This window comes from Thalassophryne amazonica, chromosome 15, assembly GCF_902500255.1.
Source record: "Thalassophryne amazonica chromosome 15, fThaAma1.1, whole genome shotgun sequence".
Lineage (NCBI taxonomy): Eukaryota > Metazoa > Chordata > Actinopteri > Batrachoidiformes > Batrachoididae > Thalassophryne > Thalassophryne amazonica.
In genome coordinates this window covers 32,751,918-32,777,309 of record NC_047117.1, presented here as the reverse complement: position 1 = coordinate 32,777,309, position 25,392 = coordinate 32,751,918, and the positions used below count along the sequence as shown (strand labels likewise).

At 40.8% G+C, this 25,392-nt stretch overlaps 1 protein-coding gene across 1 annotated transcript in view; it reads right to left on the bottom strand.

Moving 5' to 3' along the window:
* The window catches only part of suclg1 (succinate-CoA ligase GDP/ADP-forming subunit alph), a 92,868-nt gene that overhangs the window by 61,010 nt on the left and 6,466 nt on the right, over positions 1-25,392 (bottom strand). Inside the window, exons 2-4 of the mRNA XM_034187876.1 lie at positions 16,817-16,917; positions 9,836-9,952; positions 1,807-2,019 (exon numbers count right to left, since the gene is read on the bottom strand). Of these exons, the coding sequence (XP_034043767.1) occupies positions 1,807-2,019; positions 9,836-9,952; positions 16,817-16,917 (431 nt within the window). The remainder of the gene's footprint in view (positions 1-1,806; positions 2,020-9,835; positions 9,953-16,816; positions 16,918-25,392) is intronic.

Here is a 25,392-nt window from a genome sequence, read left to right as displayed (position 1 = left end):
TGTACTGCAACGTTTGTAAGAGGTGTCATTTTATTTAAAGCGGCGATTCGTTTTGAAGTTACTAATTCCGAGCAGACCCTGTCTCGGCAGAAGAGCCGCGCAGCGTTTAAAGCTGTGACAATGGAACAGAGGACGATTATCGTTTCTCGACCGCAAGACCAGAGTCCCAGTTAGTGACTTTAATACACACAAAAGTGACTCATGATATTTTAATGGCTTTCAGAGGGGTTAAGAACCGAATGCTTCGATTCACGCTTCAAACTGGAGTCGCGCTGCAGAAACCGTTGATTACAGACGCTGTACTGAAAATCGTAACGGTCCAAAATTATAGCGTAATGGGCCGAAATGCAAGTTTGCGCTAGCTAGAACCCTGTAACTGCATTATTATATCCTGTCTAAGTCTTGTAATCTCTTTCTAAACCAATATATTGATTTCAGTGAAACTTCACACAATTAACAACCAACCAGTTTGTTAATGCAGGTATTTCGTCATAAAATATTTATTATGGCAGAACAGGGACATTGTTTCTTCAACTAGAAGAGAAATTTTGAGCACGGGAACTGCCTCGATTTTAGCTTCTTTTAAAGTTTTCCTAATGTACTTTGTTACTTACAAGGGTGCCCTAATGTTTGTGAACCCTTGAGCTGTGACATGTCTGAATTTTGTAATGGCATCAAACCTATAAAATATAAATCAGGTTTATTCATATCAAAATTTCTAAAATGATGACCTTTAACCTTTAGAGCTCTAAGAGTGAAAAGTAAATTCACCAGTGTTAAATTAACACTGACAGTGAACATATGGTCCCACTCTAGCCAGAGTAAGACCATATGTACACTGTCAGTGCTAAATTAACACTGTCAGTGTTGGTTTTACACTGGTGATTTTACTGTGTATTTTCTTGATTTTACTATAGCTTAAAAAATTTATTTTAAGGGACTTCTTTTTCGCATAATGGACATGTATTCTATATGAAAATGTCTCAAACAGTCTCAGGTTTCTAAATGTGGGACATATTTGTCTGGAACACTGTCAAAAAATGATATATTAATAGGTATATGATGATCTGCTACTGAACATTAGTTAATAAATTTTTTTCATTGATGCACATCACTATAAAGTCATTTTTACACAAAAGCAGATGATCATTAATGCAGCTATATATTTGTCATATAGGTAAAACTTTGAAAAAAAGTGACTGTATAGTGTCCCCCCACCCCCATTTAGGGTGTATCTTTTGAAGAGGATATTTAAAAATGTAAATAGCCCATATCAAACTCTTGATCAAATAAGATAACTGTTAAAGGGTCATTGTGCAAAATCACTCTGACTGTGCATAGAAATTCTTCTGCTACAAACATAATTTAGGCATGAAATATGTGAAAGAAGCACACACACACACTATCTCCTGGGACGTTAGAACAGAGTATCACTCTTGGGCCATAACACTGACATACAAGGTGAAAATTGCTACATCACACTGTACTACCACCATTTACTTTATAACTGACATAACTAGCACTTATTTTAATTGAGCTGCTAAATAATTGTGACAAATCCACTTTGCAATTTTATTTTTTTTTGGGGGGCGGGGGTCATTATGCTTTTAAATATAATACTATACACTTACCGCATCACAACTGTAATGGCAATATTTCCCACAATAACTGCATCAACTTTTGCAGCCCTAAATGAAAGCCCTCAAGGTTAAATTTCAGACAGCTGCATTCAAGCCACCCTAACATGACAAAATTGTTTACAGTAATTACTTAAAGCGTGTTCTTTTTGTGTGCATAGAGGCTTACATTGATGACTCCTGGGCAGTTGGGGCCGATGAGGCGAGTGGCACTCTGACGTAGAAGTTTATGTTTGACTCTCACCATGTCCTGCTGGGGGATGCCCTCAGTGATGCACACAGCGAGGGGCATCTCTGCATCAATGGCCTCAAAGATGGCTGCTGCCGCAAATGGAGGAGGTACATAAATCACAGTGGCGCCTGCCCCTGTGGCCTCCTTTGCCTGAGGTGAGGAACAAAGGTATTAAACATGTGAAGATTCTAAAGTTATGAAATAGTGCCACCTATTGTCAAAAAAGTGTCTTTAAGGCTTTAATTCTGCTCATGCTTTTATTGTTCAAATAGGTTTAAATATACCTTGGCTTAAAACATTCAAAGTCACTTTCCTCAACTGCATATAAATTTTGTTAAACAATATATGTGTTATGTCAATTATGTCCACTTCTTTGCATATTAAGTTCTTTAATAGCTACAAGATAGATTTATTTCAGTTTTTTCTTCACCATGTCAGGTTTCATACACAAAGATGACTTCATCTTTAAACAGCATGCAAGATTGTAAAAATTGACCGAATTAACTGTCAAAGCATTTGAATGACTTATTGACATAATTATGGGAAAAAAAACCTGCAGAATTGCACAATAGGGTGCCTATGCATTTAGACTCTGACAATTTTGGAATTTTTGCCTCTGAACAATCACAATGGGTTCCAAATGATTGCTTCATTTGGAACCCATGGTCTAGTTGCTCCCAGTGTGTAGTGAGCACTTTGTATGGCAGCACCCTCACATCGGAGTGAATGTGAGGCATTATTTGTAAAGCGCTTTGAGCATCTGATGCAGATGGAAAAGCGCTATATAAATGCAGTCCATTTACCATTTATGTGTTTGTACTGTAGCCTTTCTGATTTAATTCATCATTAGCTTTAGTCAAACTATCTTGTTAACCATTTAGGAATTACAGCCATTTGTACATTCATACAGGCCATAAGTCATTTGACAGTTGACAAACAAGCAGGGTTTTGTTTTGTTTTTTTGCCCAGTTGTGGCCTGTTCCCTTCTTACTTCATGGCAAATAAAAGCGCTGGAGTAATTGGAACTCTCAAAAAGAGGGCCAAAGAGGCACTGATGCAAGTGCAGGAGGCCATAACTAAGCTGAAAAAAGAAAAGTGGCCAAAATATCAATTCAACACATTTTACATTAATCAAAACTAAAAGGTCTGCAATACCCCAGAAGACAAAGTGGATGATGACAGAATTCTTTCCATGTTGAACAAAAAACCCCCCTCACAACATTTACAGGTGTCATAAACACCCTGAAGGTGGTGGACATATGACTGTCAAAGTCTACAATCAAAGGGATACCTTCAAGAATGTAAATATTAGGGATGAGCAAGTACACCACTATCTGTATCTGTTCAACCATCTAAATTATCTGTATCCATATCTATACTCGTAGTGGGCGGGGTTTAACCCGAAATGGTTGGGCTTAAATCAGTACATTATTTTAAGTCTGAAATTGATATGGATTGATCAGAAGTTGCTGTATTTATTGTTTATTTGAAAACTATTTACAGAACAGCCTCAAAACTGAGATTCAAATCAATGTTTTTGATCACAAAAGTAAGAGAACTATTTACAGAACACGTTTTCTAAGTGTATTCTTAAGTGTATGAATGAATAACAGAAGCCTCGGAATTGACATTCAGTGTAGTAAGAAATTACGAACTACTAAGTATGCATGAATAAGAGTTGTCATACTCAACACAACTTTCTTTTATTATTATTATTTTATGATCAAACTGCGATTTTTTCATGACACGAGCCGTTTTCAGATCTGTCTTGTCTAAAGCATCGCGTACAATACAAAACAAGTTCACCAAGTAATATCAGACAAACCGAAAAAGAGGCGAGCTAAAGAAAACTGTTTGAGTACTGACAGAGCAACGTGAGGTAGAATCAAGCCAAGTACAGAGAGAGAGAGATCCTGTCTGTGTGTGTATCTTCGCAAGAGTGAGAGACAGGTTGGAGCAGCTGCAGAGAGACGCGTAGGGAGGGGCGGGCGCTGTGTGTGACTGGCCAATCACAGAGCGTGAAGACAGTCAGTCAGCCATTGAGAATTTTCCTTCAGCACGAGCACAGATATTGATGAGTTTTATTCGTATCATGCTCGTACTCATCAAAAATGCTCGTCTGAAATGAGCATCCGGCTCAACCCTAGTAAATATAAAGGTTTTAGAAAGTGCAAACTATTTGGTACCACTCATGAACAAAGACCAGATTAAATGTTGCCGGTAAACATCTTTAAAAAAAAAAAAAAAAAAAAAAAAAAAAAAAAAAAGAATTCTGAAGTATATAGGGCTGTAGTAGTCAGATTTGGCCAAGTGCTGCCAAACGTGACAGCACTTCACAGCTCGGGTGGATAATGGCCCAAAATACGCTTCCAAAGCAATGCAGGAACTTTTCCATGACAAAGACATTGAATGTTCTTTAATGGTCAGGTTAGTCAACTGAGCACAACTCCATAGACCATGCATTGCACTTCCTGAAGACAAAACTAAAGGAGGCTGCAGTAAAAGCATTTGAGGGGGTGAAGCTTAGCATGATGTGGTGTCCATGGGTTCCAGATTTCAGAAAGTCATTAACTGCAAAAGGCTTTGACACAAATATTACTAATAAGGCTTCTTTGTATAATTATTAATTTATCCAGTTACATTAGTCCTCTGAATATGAAGAGAGTGTCTATAAAAATTGCTACAATTCCTTAGTAGGTAAAGTGATATTTACAACCCCAATTCCAATGAAGTTGGCACGTTGTGAAAAATGTAAATAAAAACAGAATACATCCATCCATCCATTTTCTTCCGCTTTATCCGTAGTCGGGTCGCCGGGGCAGCAGCTCAAGCAAAGCCGCCCAGACCTCCCGATCCACACACACCTCCCCAAGCTCCTCCGGGGGCGTTTCCAAGCCAGCCGAGAGATGTAGTCCCTCCAGCATGTCCTGGGTCTTCCTCAGGGCCTCCTCCCAATGGGACGTGCCCGGAACACCTGTCCAGCGAGGCGTCCAGGGGGCATCCGGAAAAGATGCCCAAGCCACCTCAACTGACTCCTTTCGACGTGGAGGAGCAGCGGCTCGACTCCAAGCTCCTCCCGAGTGACCGAGCTCCTCACCCTATCTCTAAGGGAGCGCCCAGCCACCCTGCGGAGGAAACTCATCTCGGCCGCTTGTACTCGCGACTTCGTTCTTTCGGTCATGAGCCAAATCTCATGACCATGGGTGAGGATCAGAACGTAGATCGATCGGTAAATCGAGAGCTTTGCCCCCTACTCAGCTCTCTCTTCACCACGACGGTCCAATACACAGCAGATGCTGCACCAATCCGTCTATCGATCTCACGCTCCATCCGTCCCTCACTCGTGAACAAGACCCCGAGATACTTAAACTGCTCCACTTGAGGCAAGGACACTCCACCGACCTGAAGAGGGCAAAGCACCTTTTTCCGGTCGAGAACCATGGCCTCGGATTTGGAGGTGCTAATTTTCATCCCGGACGCTTCACACTCGGCTGCAAACCGCCCCAGTGCACGCTGAAGGTCCTGATTTGACTAAGCCAACAGAACCACATCGTCCGCAAACAGCAGAGACGAGATTCTGTGGTTCCCAAACCAGACCCCTCTCTACACCCTGGCTGCGCCTAGAAATTCTGTCCATAAAAATAATGAACAGAACCAGGTGACAAAGGGCAGCCCTGGCGGAGGCCAACATGCACTGGAAACAGGTTTGACTTACTACCGGCAATGCGAACCAAGCTCCTGCTGTGGTCATACAGGGACCGGATAGCCCTTAGCAAAGGACCCCGGACCTTGTACTCCCGGAGCACCCCCCACAGAGTGCCCCGAGGGACACGGTCGAACGCCTTCTCCAGATCTACAAAACATGTGGACTGGTTGGGCGAACTCCCATGAACCCTCAAGCACCCGATGGAGCGTGTACAGCTGGTCCAGTGTGCCGCAACCAGGACGAAAACCACACTGCTCCTCCTGAATCCGAGGTTTAACCATCGGTCGAATTCTCTTCTCCAGTACTCTGGAATAGACCTTACCGGGAAGGCTGATGAGTGTGATCCCCCTATAGTTGGAACACACCCTCCGGTCCCCCTTCTTAAACAGAGGGACCACCATCCCGGTCTGCCAATCCAGAGGCACTGTCGCCGATCGCCACGCAATGTTGCAGAGGCGTGTCAGCCAAGACAGTCCCACAACATCCAGAGACTTAAGGTACTCAGGACGGATTTCATCCACCCCAGGAGCCTTGCCACCGAGGAGCTTTCAAACCACCTCGGTGACTTCGGCCTGGGTAATGGATGAGTCCACCTCTGAGTCCCCAGTCTCTGCTTCCTCTTCGGAAGACGTGACGATGGGATTGAGGAGATCCTCGAAGTATTCCTTCCACCACCCGACAACATCCCCAGTCAGGGTCAACAGCTCCCCACCCGCACCGTAAACAGTGCGGGTGGAGAGCTGCTTCCGCCTCCTGGGGCGTCGGACGGTTTGCTAGAATCTCTTTTCGAGGCCGACCGATAGTCCTCCTGCATGGCCTCCCCAAACTCCTCCCAGACCCAAGTTTTTGCCTCTGTGACTGCACGTGCTGTGGCACGCTTAGCCTGCCGGTACCCGTCAGCTGCCTTCGGGGTCCCACCTACCAACAAAGATAAGTAGGACTCCTTCTTCAGCTTGACAGCATCCCTTACTTCTGGCGTCCACCACCAGATTCGGGGATTGCCGCCACGACAGGCACCAGAGACCTTGCGACCACAGCTACGAGCGGCCGCATCAACAATGGAGGTGGAGAACATGGTCCACTCGGACTCCATGTCTCCAACCTCCCCTGGGATCTGGAAGAAGCTTTCCCGGAGGTGGGAGTTGAAGACCTCGCTGACAGAGGGTTCCGCCAGTTCCCTCACAGAGGGTTCCCTCACGATACGTTTGGGCCTGCCAGGTCTGACCGGCTTCCTCCCCTCCCAGCGGATCCAACTCACCACCAGGTGGTGATCGGTCGACAGCTCTGCCCCTCTCTTCACTCAAGTGCCCAAGACACGTGGCCGAAGGTCAGATGATACGACTACAAAGTCGATCATCGACCTCCGGCTCAGGGTGTCCTGGTGCCATGTGCACTTATGGACACCCTTGTGCTCGAATATGGTGTTTGTGATGGACAAACTGTGACTAGCACAGAAGTCCAACAACTGAACACCACTCGGGTTCAGATCGGGGAGGCCGTGCTTCCCGATCACCCCCCTCCAGGTCTCACTGTCGCCGCCCACGTGGGCGTTGAAATCCCCCAGGAGAACAATGGAGTCCTCAGTCGGAGCGCTATCTAGTACCCCTTCCAGGGACTCCAAGAAGGTTGGGTACTCTGCACTGCCGCTCGGCCCGTAGGCCGAGACAACAGTGAGAGACCTGTCCCTGACCCAAAGGCATAGGGACGCGACCCTCTCGTTCACTGGAGTAAACTCCAACACATGGCGACTGAGCTAGGGAGCAATAAGCAATGCAACCGCAGCTCTCCGCCTCTCCCCGTGGGCAACGCCAGAAAAATTAAGCGTCCAGCCGCTCTCCAGGAGCTGGGTACCAGAGCCCAAGCTGTGCGTGGAGGTGAGCCCGACTATCTCTATTCGGTATCTCTCAACCTCCCGCACAAGCTCAGGCTCCTTCCCCCCCAGCGAGGTGACATTCCACGTCCCAACAGCCAGGGGCCACCCACCCTCGACCACCACCCAATTCTCTCTGCACCCAACCCCCATGGCCCCCTCTGCAGGTGGCGGGCCCATGTCGTTCTTTCGGGCTGAGCCCGGCCGGGCCCCATGGGCTAAGGCCCGACCACCAGGCGCTCGCGTGCGAGCCCCAACCCCAGGCCCAGGCCTGGCTCCAGGGTGGGGCCCCGGCTCCGCCATACCGGGCGACGTCTCGGTCCTTGATTTTTTACTGGTCATGGAGGTTCTGAACTGACTTTAGTCTGACCCGTCACCTAGGACCTGTTTGCCTTGGGAGACCCTACAAGGGGCATAAAGCCCCCGACAACATAGTTCCTAGGATCATCCGGGTACGCAAACTCCCCCACCACGATAAGGTGGCAGCTAGAGGGGGAGAAAAAAACAGAATACAATGATTTGAAAATCCTCTTCAACCTATATTCAATTGAATACACCACAAAGACAAGATATTTAATGTTCACACTGATGAACTTTATTGTTTTTGTGCAAATATTTGCTCATTTTGAAATGGATGCCTGCAACACATTTCAAAAAAGCTGGGACAGTGGTATGTTTACCACTGTGTTCCATCACCTTTCCTTCTAACCTTCCCCAAACACTCAATAGGAAACTAACTGTTGAAGCTTTGTAGGTGGAATTCTTTCCCTTTCTTGCTTGATGTACGACTTCATTTGTTCAACAGTCTGGGGTCTACGTTGTCGTATTATGGACTGTAGATGATGGAATCCCTAAATTCCTTGCAATTGAATGTTGAGAAACATTTTTCATTTTTCACCATAATTAAAGACTTTCTCTTCATCTACATGGTCTAATTTTTCTTTTTTCTTTGAATACGTTTATCTCCTTGTTGATTTTAGGAATTTTACACTCCTTTTATAGGACAGCAATGGTAGCACAGTGGTAAAGTTTCTGTCTGTTAATCAGATTTTTTGTAAATTGCAGGCTCGAATCCCGCGCGTGGCATGTATTTTTTATTTTTATTTTCTTCCACAGCAGCTGTGCGATGTGGTTCCACACGCTCCAGCTGCTCGCACTGTGTTCACGCCTGTCCGACCATGTGTCCCTCCCGACGTTGGTTCGATGTTTTCGTGGTTCGCTCATTCGGGCTGTTTCACCATGATTCACACTGATTCCTACTTATTCGTGCTATATGTGAAGGGGCCCTAAGCAATGGCCCAATGTTGCTGAGCCAAAGTGTTGACATTTTGCTGAAATGGCAATGGGATGTGGCTTTCTGTTTTGTTTTTTCCCCAACTTCTATAATTTAACCTTTTTTGTTTTAAGGTTGGTGGACTAGGTCACTGTGTGAATTTTTGTTTTTTATCCCTCTTTCTCTGTGATTCAGCAGATGCATTTCAGCTGGAGGTTAAACATGCAAGCCTCACAGTCACTGTTTTTTGTTTGTTTGTTTTTTATTTAAGCTAATTAAAAAGTGAAACACTCAGTGCAAGTCTGAGCAAAACACAAAAGAAAGAGTGGACTTCTGCTGAGAGGATCTTCTTTCAGAGACTGTTTGTCAGTGTGGCCAGGGAAGGAGCTGTGACTGGCCCGGTGTGAGGCGAGTGTTGAGCCCCTCACACCGGGCAGAGAGGGACAGCATTAAGAATTTTTATCATACTGGCAATGTCATATTAAGAATCCCATATTTAAAGCCTAATAAATAAAGTTAGAGTGTTGCCAAAGAAAATTATTTAATGACTAAAACCTTAAAAACCATAGGCCGTACAATTTTAAATATAGACATAATTTCATAAGCACGCACACAAATTTCACAAAATGTGAAGCTTCTCACACTGTGGTCATAACCAAAACACATCTACATCGCCGATTACTGACTAGTTAATTCTTGTACTTTTGTTTGTTTTCCTTTTCATGTTTTGTTTTTTGCCCCCATCCAATATATTCATTCATTTATTTTATTTTAAATTCAATGGTCTAAATTAAGAAGAAGAAAGTCTTGTATAGGCAGTGAGGCCTACATTTTTCACAGGAGATAAGTCTATGACAACTTTAACAAGTTACTTCCCTAGCCAAGGCTGGAACCCATTTACACCTGGGCAAACTGGAACAATGCAAATGAACTGTCCTGACCAACAACACACATATAGTGTGACCAGGAATCAAACTAAGATCTATATCGGCTGCCCAACTCCTGATTCCACTAAGCTACTTCTCTATTTGTCTAATTTAAGACTCCACATCAATTTTCCCAAATGTCATTCCCACATTTAAAAAAGACAGTCACAGAAAAGTAAATCAATACCTACCTCCTTAACTGAATTGAACACAGGGAGGCCGAGGTGTGTTTTACCACCCTTACCGGGTGATACACCCCCCACCAGCTGGGAGCCATAGTCAAGAGCTTGCTGACTGTGAAATGTTCCCTGAAAGGAAAGAAGAGTTTTTCTGCATATGAGTGTGTAATGAAATGAACATCATGTTTTATGGTGTCAACCTTGAGACATAAACAGACACAGAGGAAAGGAAATACTGTCATCCAGGATTAACCACCTATGGCAAGTAAAAGGATTGCTATATATGGCTGGCATAAACTGGTTTCCAATTCCAGTACTCATAAATGTATGCCAAAAATGAAAATACAAGTCTGTGACCACAAAGAAAAATGAAAGCTTAACTCAATCTCCTTGGACAACTGAAAGTAATATGAAAAGTGACAGATTTATCAAAATATTTCCCAGTCAGGATACATTGTAAATATAACGCAATGGTAAAATACACTTGGCCGCATGAGCCTTGTGTTCTTTATAATTTGCAGTTGTTTAATTATTAAAATCCTTTTGTCTTACCTACATTCTGTACATGTTTAATGAAGCTCCTCTATTAATCAGTCAATCAAAAAGATATTTAGGTTTTAACAGCATCTGCCTTTTGGCAAGTGTGTGTCTGTTAAAGCTCAAACCTTCAGAATTTAATGCATTCCTGTAAAAGATACATCATATATGTGATATTTCTCTGTAAAAATGACACGGGTACGTTAATATCGACAAACTGTCCGGAATTAGTTGTTTATGAATAAAACCATAAGTGAAAAGTGTGTTGCGCTTCATGTCTCCTCCACACTGTCCGTCTTTTTGCATGTAAATTACTCCCCCCCTTTGGGCAAGAGCAGCCGACCCACTCCGCTTGCTTCTGCTGAAAGAGGACTGAGCTCACAGCCGTCTGACTACGTAAGACAGAAGCCCTGGCTTGTTGTTCGTTTCTGGGTTTGTGATCGCTTTTGATTTGGTGCTTAAACTCGAAACTGGCTTATCAGTAGCCGACAGCACTAAAAGTTAGTGGTTAGCTGTAACTTCCGCTAACATTTTTTGCGGTTCAGCGTCATAAAAGTTAACTTTTCAGTTAGCGGATTAGCGGTTATCAAAGCTAACTTTTTGGTTAGCTGTGGCCACCACTGGTTTTCAGTTTTAGAAGTGTTTATTTCTCGCCATCTTTTACATAATTTATGACAAAGAGGAAACAAAACAGAGTTTTCCAGCTAGCTACCAGCCTGTGACATCACCACGCTAATGTCCACGAAATAAGTTCAGAGGTGTTATTAGGTTCCAAAAACGTCATTTTCGGTTTTAGAAGCGTTTACTTCTCGCTAGCTTTTACATACTATATGAGAGACGTGCATATAAACACAAAGCAAAGCGGTTTTGAAGAGACCAGCCACTGTCGTCATGGTGCAGCTCTACTCTGATTGGCTGTCATTCCCAGCCACTCGAAAACAAAGCAGAACAGAGTCAAACTGAATGTGACTTTTTAACCTCTTAAAATATGTCAAGGTTAGCCATCTTTGAACTTGTCCAAAGTCTGTGCCCCAAGAATATTCCCTGTGAATTTGAAGACTGTGACAGTAATAGAATAGGACTATACACAGACGGACAGACAGACAGACGGACACCAGGTCTTCACAATACCCGATGGCTGTATGTTGGCCTCGTTTAAAAATAACAGATAAACTGCAAGGGCTCTCATAAAGAGTCTCCATGTTAGAGTCTCCATTGGTTTTATTTCTGATTAATCAGTGGGATTTCAAACGTTGATGTTCGTTATTTTTGGACTTTGACTTGGAGATTGTGAAACTGCTGGTTGCCACTGCTGGACATTTTATCGTCAGGATCCCGTGCCACATTGGGCTGCTGCTCGGTGAGTCATCTGGGATTCTGCTGCTAGTGTAGCAGGCTCTCTTTAAGAGATCTGGCATGATCTCTTTCTTTAAGAGATCATGCCAGTTGGTGTGTGCTGTTGCCTTCTTGACCAGCTCCCCCCTGTGAAAGAAGCCTTGATATCAGTGGTTTTTTTTCCTTATCTGGTCAAATAAAGGTTAAATGAAAAGAAAGCACATACTTCAATACAAGTCCATATTAACCATCACTGTCATGAAAACACCCAACAAGTGTGTGGACAATAATATCTTTGTGATATTATAAATTAAGTTATGAAAAATGTTCGCCCATTTGCAGAATGCCACAAAATGGTGTGCCACAATGAACAATGCCATAAAATTCTGTGAAAATCCACTCATATCTTGTACTCAGATAAACTAAGACAAAAAAAATAGATAAAGGCGATTACATGGCATCCATCTGTTGTTGGCTGATGATGGCAATTTATTATTGTTAACATTATTCTTACATAGGAACTCAGATATTTTATTCATGATATATTTATTTATATTAACCAGTCAGTTAGATCTGTCCATAAAACCTTTTGTTTTACTGTGACCAACAAAACAAATATTCAGGCTTCTTGACGCCTTTATAAAGTGATGCTTTTGAATCCCAAATGAGACCAAACTTCCAGGCTTCAGTCTGACAGCATGCACATGACGCTCGAGTCTGACTTCATATGCCTTCTTTTATAAAGGTGCTTTCTCAGTGCGTCTGTACCATAAAACTGGCTGTGATGAAGCAACCAGAAAGGGTTCTTGAATGCACAGCTATGCCAATCACAGCCAGTCACTTTCAGAGCTGTCATGCATGTCATCCCCAACTTGTCTCCTTTGCACACACTTGCTGAGACAATGCTCACATTAATGCAGTTCAGCTGCTGGCAACATATGAAAACTGTGTGCATCCACATGGACACATCTTCCACTAGTTGCGAACTGTCACATAGCAGTCAACAACAGAGCACTTCACTGACATCGTATGGTCATTAATGGAACTGACTCAGCTCTGGACAGTTGCTTTGCTGTGCTTATAAGAGTGTTTCAGGTGTTGCAACACCAGCACATCAACAGTCATGAGGGAACACCCCCACCCCCACTATCTTCGGCTGCTCTCCTTTCTCCACAATTAGAAATCACCCATCTCCATCTCACCCAATCCCACATGGAACCCGAATGGAAATCAGATTTTTAAAGATGATTGATTCGGCACAATTTTTATGCCAGATGCTAAAGTCGCCATAGACACATAGTCATCTTTCATATATAATAATTAATTTCAACACTTTCATTCTGATGTTGGGCTGCACCATTTGATGAAAAAGTCACACTGTGAGAAATATTGTGATTGTTACTGTGGTACAATAAATGCATGGTCTTGTAATGCTGCAGTCAGGTCAATGAGGACTTAGACAGTAACATGATTTTAGTATTTTGCCTCTGTACACTACACTGGAGCTAAAAGGAAACAAGATGTGCTTGCAATGTACACTTGCAAATGTATCCCTTTCCATTCCATGTTTCCAAACAAAAATATCCCATTAATTATTTAGGAATTACAGGCACTTTTATACACAGAATCACCATTTTGACAGCCTAAAAGTAGCCAAACTTGATTATTACTATTAATACAAATCATTACTTTTACAGCCAGCTTAATTTACTTACATCAGTGAATAGATACATGAACATTCTAAGTTGCTGAATGTTCCTTGGACTTCAATTACCTTAGTCATTATACAAACAGTAATGCATGTAAAGCTGTCTGGATTAAGCTGTTATCAAAATCAGAGAATGTGCAGGAACTGGACTCGTGCTGCTATTGTGCTCTGATCGCTCTCCCGTCTTATTATGAAATAACACTGAATTTCTGTGGAAACGATTGTTGTACAAAAGCTTCAGCTGTCACTGAGACAGATGATGACTGGAGTGCAGTTTTAAACAGAAATGAGGCAATGGTGAATTGCTGCTAATGCTCCAAAATGACGAAGGTGCATTGAAGGCAGGGAGGACCAATTTTTAGAGGGGGACCGTTCGGTCGGTGACACCGGTGCTTATTTCCGGCCTCCACGGACTGAAGTAGATAAGACTCCACAACGCCCCCTGGACGGGACGCCACTTAGGCCTGTCGCAGTGAACAATATAATTTTGTTGACCTCGATATAACACCATTTATGTGTGTGTTTGTTCACATAAGTCACCAACACTTCAGCGAGTCGTGTCGTCTCCTGCTTTCATGAGATGGGGTTGAAATATACAGTAATACAAAATAATGAAATTTGCATCATGTTTAACTTTAACCTGCTCAAGTTTTGGCTCTTACAATAGATCTCACACACACACACACACACACACACACACACACACACACACACACACACACACACACACACACACACACACACACACACACACACACACACGATAAATCTTGAATTTTTTTATTATTATTATTATTATGATTCAAATAGGCCCACTGATGTCCAACCATATGGACAAAATAGCCCATTATTTCAGGCATTGAGGGGCCATAGCCCATACCACCATTTTGAAATATGAATGTGATTTATGATTTTTTTTTTCCATATTTCCATTCCAATGTTGAATATTCTTGAGAATTAAAAGTTCATTGCTCTTTGAAAGGATGCAGCTACATTTCTATGCTATATTGTCTTCATTATATTAATGGCAGGAAATGGTCAATATGACAAACAATAATATTGTGATATTAACCTATTTTCTGAGGACATATATTGTCCAGCAAACGTTATCGTGGAAACCCTAACGTCAGGCTAGGCAGGTTCATTTCTCAATGAAGGCAGGTACCCATTTAGAGCTGAGTGGACTGTAACAATAGCCTGACTCTTTAGCCCACTGTTACCTGCTCTGCCTGTGCTTCGTAGCAATCAAACTGTGACCGCATCTTGACACCAATTTGAAGATTAATGTTGTTTAATCTCTTCTTCCTAAACAAACCCTTCTGGACTGCAGACAATTAATTATTTCTGATCCAAAAACACTGAAGATTAAAAAAAGGTAAGGTTATTAAAGGTTATTAATTCAAATGCAAATAAGTTTTGGAAAAAGGCTGTAACTTAACGTGGAAAAAGTGAAGCGCTGTGAATACTTTCTGGACGTACCATACAAAAACATGAAATTATTGCTGATTATGCAGAAGTTCCTCGAGTGCAGATCATTCTTGTGTTGCATATTTTACTGCATTTGCTATAACTTGTCATGATAAAAGCATTCCTTGAATTTTGCAATGATAAATTCACACTTTATATGTTATTTATTAGCAGGAAGGGTGAAGTGTGTTTTCAGGTATACTAAAAAAATGGTAATTTTTCAGGTAACATATTATGGAGTATGTAAGGACTGAAGCTATGTTGTTGTTTTTTTGTTTGTTTTTTTGCCAGGATTTCCACAACATTTTATTGGAAGTATAAAATTTAAACAAGTTTTGGAAATTTGTGTATGTTGTCCATTTATTTTCCAGTGCTCCCATTTCAACATCAGAAATAGATATTTTTTTTAAATAGGTGTATAAAAAATAAATTATGCACATGCTCACATTAGCTATGTGACTGTAACATTTACATGTTTACAAAGAGCTTTATTTTGCCAAGTTAAAAATGCATGACAGTCTACATCAAAATTGTCGCTGGCATTGGTGTGTGAGCATGTCTGTGTGAATGCGAAGCATAATTGCAAAGCACTTTGAGCTTCGGATGCAGATGGAAAAGTGCAATATATATGCTGTCTATTTACCATTTAAATTAAAGGATAATCAGGAAATCAGGTGTGCAGCAAACATCACTCAGGTATGAGAGCATTCTGTCGAAACATGAGGCCAACTATTGTACCTCTGCTATTGGTTTATGTACCTCTTAAAAAAAAAAAGACCAGCAGAGGGCACCATTTTCAAACATGAAAATTTGACTGATTAATACCACTAATGTGCAACTTTTACCTCTGACAAAATTTAGAAGTCTTGTTCAGTAAGATCATTGCTGTATTTCTGAAAATTATGTGTTAGCTACTTAGAGTGAAGTGCGTCACAGAATTAAAAATATAAATGACCTTTTCAAGTTCATCCCATGGCTTATATGTAAAATCTGTGTTGTTTTTATAGTCACTGATTTTATAGAGGTGATGGTCTAGTGGTTAAGGCGTTGGGCTTGAGACCAGAACATCCTCGGTTCAAACCCCAGCCTGACAGGAAGGGCCCTTGGGCAATGGCTTTAATCCCCTATTGCTCCCGGTGTGTAGTAAGCGCCTTTTATGGCAGCACCCTCACATCGGGGTGAATGTGAGGCATTATTGTAAAGCGCTTTGAGCATCTGATGCAGATGGAAAAGCGCTATATAAATGCAGTCCATTTACCATTTAACTACCTTGTTGGGTACTTAAATGGAACCTTGTAATGGTCTGTCTGATCCACAAGAACATGTGCTATTTCAGAGAGAAAAACTTAACAGGTGAACCGATGAATGCATTCTTGGAAAATATTTTGTTGCCCGTGTTCTGACTTTTCATGTCATGTTGATAAATTCCACTACCAGCATCAGCTGGTAGAAGAACCTCAAAGACGTTCTGCCAACACGTTTGCTGATCAAATGTGTGTGCGCACATGTCTGTGATAACGGTGAAACTGTCAAACAACAAAAAGGTCACTTACCAACAACAAAGTATATGAATTACTTGTGCCCAGTGGGGCAAATATCGTTAGAATATTTTTGCCTGAGCTTTTACTTCAGGCAAAGCCCAGTGCTGATTTCAGGCGAGACTGAGGCGGCACAAAATTTGACTGAAGTGGCTGCCTCACATTTGTCTCTGCAGGAAAAACCCTGGAAAGAAAAAGTGTCAACCACAACAATACTGGAAAGCAAAGAGAAAATTCTCTCTTGCTCACTGGTCAACAAAAGAAACACAAAGGAAAGGTTTAGACACACAGAATGAGAAACTGGTGTGTGTGTGTGTCCCACAGTTACTAGATAATGTGTAGTAACTTTAACCACCTGTGAAACCACAATAAGAAGTGTTGTTGATGGCATGATGTCTTGAAACAGACCTGCTTCCCTGTGAAGCCCTGGCAGATGACCTTTGTGTTTTTGCTGATGTAGAGGTTCTGGCGTGTTCTTGTGTAGCAATGTCTGACTCCACTCTGCTGCACTAAACAGAAAGAAAAGGGAGGAACACGAACTTGGTCAAACTGCTGAAGATGAAAGATACCAACTGTACAGTTAAATTCATGTGATTACATACTTTAGATGCAAAAACAGCGAGGAGAAAAAAAAAAAAAAAAAAAAAAGACACTGGGTCATTCCATGTCAATTCAACGAATATTTGAGGGGCCTCATGCACTTTGGCTCAGATTTTCTTTAAATTTTAAACAAATATTCCCAAACTATTCAGAACAATAAATCTGAGGTTTGAGGCCTGTAGGTCAAGTAGTTTCTGAGATATGGCCAATTTAGTGTGCATGCGGTCTGCCGTTTTTTTAAGCAAAAATTATGGCCGTCATTTTTGGAGCCATGTTCAAGGTAGAATATCTCAGCAAATAATGGACTTAGAGGCCTGAAATTTTCTGTGGCAGTTGTCATGGACACCCAGACTTGGACTATACAACCATGGCAATAATTATGGAATCACCGGCCTCGGAGGATGTTCATTCAGTTGTTTAATTTTGTAGGAAAAAAGCAGATCACAGACATGACACAAAACTAAAGTAATTTCAAATGGCAACTTTCTGGCTTTAAGAAACACTATAAGAAATCAGGAATAATAATTATGGCAGTCAATAACGGTTACTTTTTTAGACCAAGCAGAGGGAAAAAATATGGACTCACTCAATTCTGAGGAATAAATTATGGAATCACCCTGTAAATTTTCATTCCCAAAACTAACACCTGCATCAAATCAGATCTGCTCATTAGTCTGCATCTAAAAAGGAGTGATCACACCTTGGAGAGCTGTTGCACCAAGTGGACTGACATGAATCATGGCTCCAACACGAGAGATGTCAATTGAAACAAAGGAGAGGATTATCAAACTCTTAAGAGGGTAAATCATCAAACAATGTTGCAAAAGATGTTGGTTGTTCACAGTCAGCTGTGTCTAAACTCTGGACCAAATACAAACATGGGAAGGTTGTTAAAGGCAAACATACTGGTAGACCAAGGAAGACATCAAAGCGTCAAGACAGAAAACTTAAAGCAGTATGTCTCAAAAATTGAAAATGCACAACAAAACAAATGAGGAACGAATGGGAGGAAACTGGAGTCAACGTCTGTGACCGAACTGTAAGAAACTGCCTAAAGGAAATGGGATTTACATACAGAAAAGCTAAACGAAAGCCATCATTAACACCTAAACAGAAAAAACAAGGTTACAATGGGCTAAGGAAAAGCAATCGTGGACTGTGGATGACTGGATGAAAGTCATATTCAGTGATGAATCTCGAATCTGCATTGGGCAAGGTGATGATGCTGGAACTTTTGTTTGTTGCCGTTCCAATGAGATTTATAAAGATGACTGCCTGAAGAGAACATGTAAATTTCCACAGTCATTGATGATATGGGGCTGCATGTCAGGTAAAGGCACTGGGGAGATGGCTGTCATTACATCATCAATAAATGCACAAATTTACATTGATATTTTGGACACTTTTTTATCCCATCAATTGAAAGGATGTTTGGGGATGATGAAATCATTTTTCATGATGATAATGCATCTTGCCATAGAGCAAAAACTGTGAAAACATTCCTTGCAAAAAGACTCATAGGGTCAATGGCCTGCAAATAGTCCGGATCTTAATCCAATTGAAAATCTTTGGTGGAAGTTGAAGATAATGGTCCATGACAAGGCTCCAACCTGCAAAGCTGATCTGGCAACAGCAATCAGAGAAAGTTGGAGCCAGATTGATGAAGAGTACTGTTTGTCACTCATTAAGTCCATGCCTCAGAGACTGCAAGCTGTTATAAAAGCCAGAGGTGGTGCAACAAAATACTAGTGATGTGTTGGAGCGTTCTTTTGTTTTTCATGATTCCATAATTTTTTCCTCAGAATTGAGTGATTCCATATTTTTTTCCCTCTGCTTGGTCTAAAAAAGTAACCGTTACTGACTGCCACAATCTTTTTTTTCTTGATTTCTTATAGTGTTTCTTAAAGCCAGAAAGTTGCCATTTGAAATGACTTTAGTTTTGTCATGTCTGTGATCTGCTTTTTTTCTACAAAATTAATCAACTGAATGAACATCCTCCGAGGCCGGTGATTCCATACTTGTTGCCAGGGGTTGTAGTGAAACAGACACTGACACTAAACTGTGAAGTTTATGGATGCTCAAACTATGGAAAATATTACATTGACTACTGCGAGCATCCATGTTTGAGACACTGAAGCATACCATTACACTCAAAGAAGCCTTTCCATTTCTTGGCTCCTTAATGCCAGCTATACTGGCTATGAAATATGTAAATTTGGCATATCTGTGGTAAACAGTTATTGTGGGAGAAACCTCTGAAATCTAAAAAAAAAAACATTTTGTGGTCACATTTTATTAGAAGAAAAGCTCATGTGGACAGTAAATAAAACTCTTCAAACTGATTCCATTTTGAAGGTACTGATATCTACTTTATGTGTTATTGATATGGCCTTCTTTATGAAACTCCTTCCTGGTTAATTTAAGCATCCAATTATGGCTAATTTGTGCACTCGTGAATGTATTTCTAGTGCTGAAATGACAATTTCATTTTAATTGTGTGCACACACTGCATTCATATGAATCATGGCACAGCCCAGAATGCTTGCACATAGATCTGCCAGGGGGATTCCCCAAGGTTTCCACAGTTACTAGGCTTATAGCAGCAAAGATGTCTGGTGTAAAACAAGGGGCGGGGCGAAGTGCAAAAATATACTCTGAGTTGGAGGATAACAACTAGGGATGCACAGATCCACAATTTTTCACTTCCGATCCGATCCTGATACCTGAACTATTATTGTTGATTTTATGAGGATATTTTGTATCGCCAGTTATACAGCTTCATGATTAAGCGTTCAGAGGAGGATTTTCTTAAAAAGGAGACCTGAACGTTCAGCTGCAATTTGCCAGAAGGCACATCTAAGATGAAGCCTGGATTTGATGTTTTGGTGAAAGAATTAAGTACTTTTATTTTTAGACTTATTTTTATAGACTTAAAAGGGTAAAACAGAGCAGCTCTGTCTGTCTCTCCCTATGTCTGTCTGTCTCCTTCTCAATTTCAGTGGAGCTTTATTGACATGGGAAACATATGTTTACATTGTCAAAGCAAGTATTACAGTAAAAATTTTACATCTCTCTCTCTCTCTCTCTCTCTCTCTCTCTCTCACTCTCTCTCTCTCTGAAACACGAAGCCTTTCAACTGAAAAATAAACTGTAAATTTCTAAATGTATCATCCGCGAGGCTCACACGGGGGACTCTGGATTAATACTGAAGGATTCTGACTAAGTATTTCCCCATTCAGGGTACAGGAACAAACTCTGCTCAGCGCAGGTCTTGTGCTCTGCTCTGAGCTGCTGTTTATAGCGTTTCACAGCCTTGGGATGCTGAAGTGGCTGATTTTTTTTTTTTTTTTCAGCACACATTTCTAGTGATTTTTTTTAAAAATCCATCCTCGGCAGCATAGACAATCTCAACCCGAGAGCCGAAATTTGCCGCTACCTGTAGCTTAAAACCCTCAGCTGCGGTGCGCGGAAGAAACAGTAAGGCTTCAGCTCAGAAACCTTCCCCTCCCCTCCTCACGCTGAGCAGCAGGAGAGACCAGCATCAATTGAGAGGTTTCATAGACTTGGCTTCTTTCCGGTATCGGAAAATGCCGCAGACTGTATTGGTATTTCGTTCCCAAGCCATCTGGGAAATGTAACCACTCCAGCATGTCCTGGGTCTTCCCAGGTGGATGTGCCTGGAAGACCTCCGTAGGGCGACAAACGGGACATCCTCACCAGATGCCTGAACCACCTTAGCTGACTTCTTTCAATGCAAAGAAGCAGCAGTTCTACTCCCAGTACTTGCCATATACTCGAGGTTCTCATTCTGTCCCCGAGTGTAAGCCCAGATGACAGACAGAAGAATCTCATTTCCAATGTCTGTATTTGTGGCCTTGTTCTTTCAGCCCAGGGCTGCACGATATATTGTTTGAACATCGCCATCGCGATGTGCATGTGTGTGACTGTAACACTGTGGGGACTTGCAATGTGGCATAATAAAATTAAGCATGCACATTTACACTGCCAAGTGATAAGGGTAAAAATCCACTTTGGCTTTTCATGACTAACCAACAAAAACCACTGAATTTACTTGAATAAAGGATGCTGGTAATGCGTGTGCGTGATATGCACCTTTTCCCTATCTGTGCTCCATGCATCAAACAAGTTCTCAGGTGAAAAAAAGACAACTTTTCTTGTTTTTCAGTGGTCAAAAACAATGCGCCCGAAGCACTGTTTTCCTTAAAAATGCCATGTTCAATTACAAGCAATTTCCACGATAAGGAATTAAAGTATTTCCAAAAAGCTGTCTTCCAAAATAAGGTTGTCTTCTGTTTACAGTTTTCCATGGGCTGTGATGATGAATCCAGCTGAAATGACAAAACAGGTCAGACTAAAAGACTTTAAAGACTAAAGGATTTTCCTTATTTAAAAAAAAAAAGACCTGAAAGTTCAGCTAGAATTTTCCAGAAGGTAAATCTGAGATGCATGCCTAGATTTGATGTTTTGGTAAACGAAAATCCTCCTCTATGCCGCTTCATCATGACGCTGTATAACTGGGGATACAAAACGCAAAACTTGTACTATGCACAATTTCTCCAATCACAGCCAGAGAAGTCTATAACTTCTTCTGGGTTGTCTGAGTGTCTTGGTGGCTTTCCTCACTCTTCTCCTTTTTGCACAGTCACTCGGTTTTGAGAACTGTCTGCTCCATACAGATTTACCATACTATTTGTATTTCTTCATAATTTATGTAAATAAATTCCAAGACATGTTCAGTGACTTGGAAATGTTCATGTATCCATCCCCTGACTTGTCTGAAGAAAACTGGCAATAATAATAATAATAATAATAATAATAATAATAATATGTGCTGATTATTTGCAGGTATTACACCAAAGGGGCCCATTACTTATGCAACCATCAGCTTGGCTTTTATATTTTTATTCATCTATATCAAGTTGAAGGGAGTTGTTTTCAGTTTGAGTTTAAGGAACATAATTTTCCAGATTTTTATATTGCGAAACCTGATTTACATTTTGTATTTGAAATGGCATAAATAAATAAAAATGCATGAAATACCAAGGGCCAAATACTTTTGCAAGCCACTGTATAAATTAGGTATGTCATTCAGTAATAGAGAAATCAGAGTTCAAGTAAAGCTTGGCCTGAAGCCTGCCTCAGGCCCCTGAAGCCAGAGAGTTCTTGATGCCCTGAAATGAATTTTCCAGCAGTTTATAGCAATAAACGGAAGAAATTTCACAAGAGTTTTATGAGATTTGTGAAAATTTTGTGAAATACAGCAGCCCGAATATTTACTAGCAAAGTTACACATGTTGTGACAGTCCAGTAAATAATATATATCTGTTCCCAATGGTAGGTCTATTATGTGCCCAGCAGTAAAAGGATCCAAGTTGTACTTAAGATTAATTTGCATTAATAGACAAACACAGTTTGACAAATTATTATACAAAGCTTGACACTAACAATTAAAAGGATTATAGCAAGTCATGTTTCTACAATAATGTTCCGTATCTGAATCGAGAAAAAGTCATATAGCCTACATCCATCTTAGAATTACTGGCTATGAAATAATGTCAGCACAAGTTAGTTATTATGAGAGTTTCAACCAATACTAAAGATGCCCATTAACAATAACTTAATAGTAAATCCTTCAGCTGCTCCCTTGTTTTCACTTGCGGTAGCCACAGAAGATCAGAAATAGATCTGCATGTTGATTTGGCACAAGTTTTATACCGGATGCCCTTACTGATGCAACTCCATATTACATGGAGAATGGGCAGGGGTGGGTTTGAACCAGGAACATTCTGCACTTCACTTAACCTCTAACTTAATGAGTAATGAAAATATGGAACTTTCATCTGTACTCTTGAATGACCACAAGGCATTCAATGTTTTACAAAAAAATTTAAAAAGACACATGTTGGATTAAAGTAAAACATGAAATGTTTCAGTGAATTGAAAAAACTGCCTCTCTCAAAACCATGAAAAGTACAAAAGAGAGAAAAGGCTTAAAACTGATCTGAGTTTATAACTTTTTTTTAAACCAGCGTTGAGGATATCCACACTGTCTTGTGAGAATGTGACAAGAATAATGTTGTTTCAACATCCTTTCTGGATAAATGCATTCATCCTACCCACTGATCAACAGTCCTGATCAGCACAAGATCAGAAACAGTAAGGATAACTTGTGTTCCGGAGCCATGGACTTTCTGGCCAAAGAAGCATCAAACAGGGCTTTATTTTTCCTGTGAGACTGAACTTTCCTCTTCTTCTCGTGTCTTATTCAGACAATCTATCTGTGAGACTGTGCAAAGTACATCCCACACCCCTATTATGTCAGATCTCCTCCACAGGAGACGGACACAATGGACTGCTGACAAAATCACCAGTGTTCTCCCACAGTATTATAAGTCTGGTGGACTGACAAGAACCTACCCAAGCCAAAAATATTTTGTTAACTAGAAGCACTCTGAGAGCACAAACCTTCGCCAAGGCCATAGGGTCAATGACGCCAAAGCGATCCCCCCAATGGCAAAGTGACCTATCTGATGTCATTATCTAAATATCATAACATAATGCACATTTTCATATACAATTAATGTAATAAATAAACATAAATGCTGGAAGACAAAATTTCAATTTATTCCTGTATATTTAATAATCAGTGAATTGAATAACACAGGCTTATACGAAATACAACCAGACATATTCTGTGTCCATACACACATTAAGTGTTATGACAAATACTGAGTACAGTAAATACATAAAATACATGAAAAATAAAAAAAAATCCTGGATCCAGATTGTCTTCCAGATCATCACCAAAATTTAATCACCTCTAAGTTAGACCAAAATACACCTCTGGTAAAAATTTCACTGAAATCCATTGAGAACTTTTTGAGTTATCCTGCTAACAAACCAACCAACCAATCAACAAACAAACGGACGTGACGGAAAACATAACCTAAACTACTAACACATCACTCCTACAAACAATCTTTGGTGTGTCACGTGAGGTGAATCTGTCCTACGATTGGATTTTGGAAAACCATGTGACGGTAAACCAATTCCGATCGGACACTCACATTGCTCACGTTATCACACAGCTTCTATGAGGAGTACAAAGATGGAGGACGGTGGCTCAAATGTCCGCGGAGTTAACTTTTCAGCAAAAAAAGAGTAAGTTTCTATCTCATATCATTAATAAAAAGTTATTTATGATTTAGTAAAGCTTGTTCTCAGCCATCATATATGACGGCATTGACCCCAGAGGGTTAAACCCTTAAATCTTCAGTGAATGTATTTATAAAGAGAAACTGCATGAACTACACAAGTTTTTATTTTCTAATAACAAGTTTATTCAATGAGGAGAAACGAATGCTAACGAATGCTTCATGAAGTTAGATGCAAAAATGTTGAAATTGGCCCTATCTTGCAATGATAACGAATCCTTAAAAACATTACTGGATCTGGATCATGTTCCGGATCATTACCAAAATTCTACATTAGCCAACATACACCCCTGGTAAAAATTTCATTGAAATCCATTGAGGATTTTTTTTTTGAGTAATCCTGCTAACCAAACAACCAACAACGGACGCAACTGAAAACATAACCTCCTTGGTGGAGGTGATGAGGCAAAACAAACAAACACACACACACACACACAATAAATAAATAAAGCTAAGCAGCCATTAATCTGGATGTCAATCATTACTGTGCAGCCAGAGCACTTATACTGTGGGTCATTGCATTTGAAATCACCATGTATTTTAAATGTATTTACAATTATGTACTTACATTGAATTTACTAAATAAAATCACGCACTCACACAAATAATATGAAGATGATTTACCGCCACCTGCTGGAATGGCATTTGAGTCCAGAATGTAATTAGCAACGTCTATTGCTCAGTGTTGATAGCTAATATCCATAGTTTCCCCAAAAACATTAGTCCCATCAACTTTCCGTTTTGGCAGTGTTCATCCTTGTCCCAAAATACATAAGCATTCCAAATACCAAATGTCAACTCTCTCCAGTTTGTCCGTGATTGAAGTTATATGTACAAAAGGACAGACACACACAGAGCTTTTTGTCTTGTCCACATTCTGCCACAAGCAGGTGCTTCTATTTTTACACATGCACAGAGATTGTGACGGAAGACATCAAATGCACTACAGTTCTCACTCATGGTAACAGCAACATGACACTTAACAAAACTGACTAAACAACTGAACTACAAAAACAATAAATGAGCAATCAGAGATTTCTGACATCCACCAATCTGGATCACTTCCAAAATTTGTTGAGAATCCGTGAAGTAGTTTTGACATAATCCTTCAAAGACTATATAAAATGAAATCTTGATCCAGAATCCAGA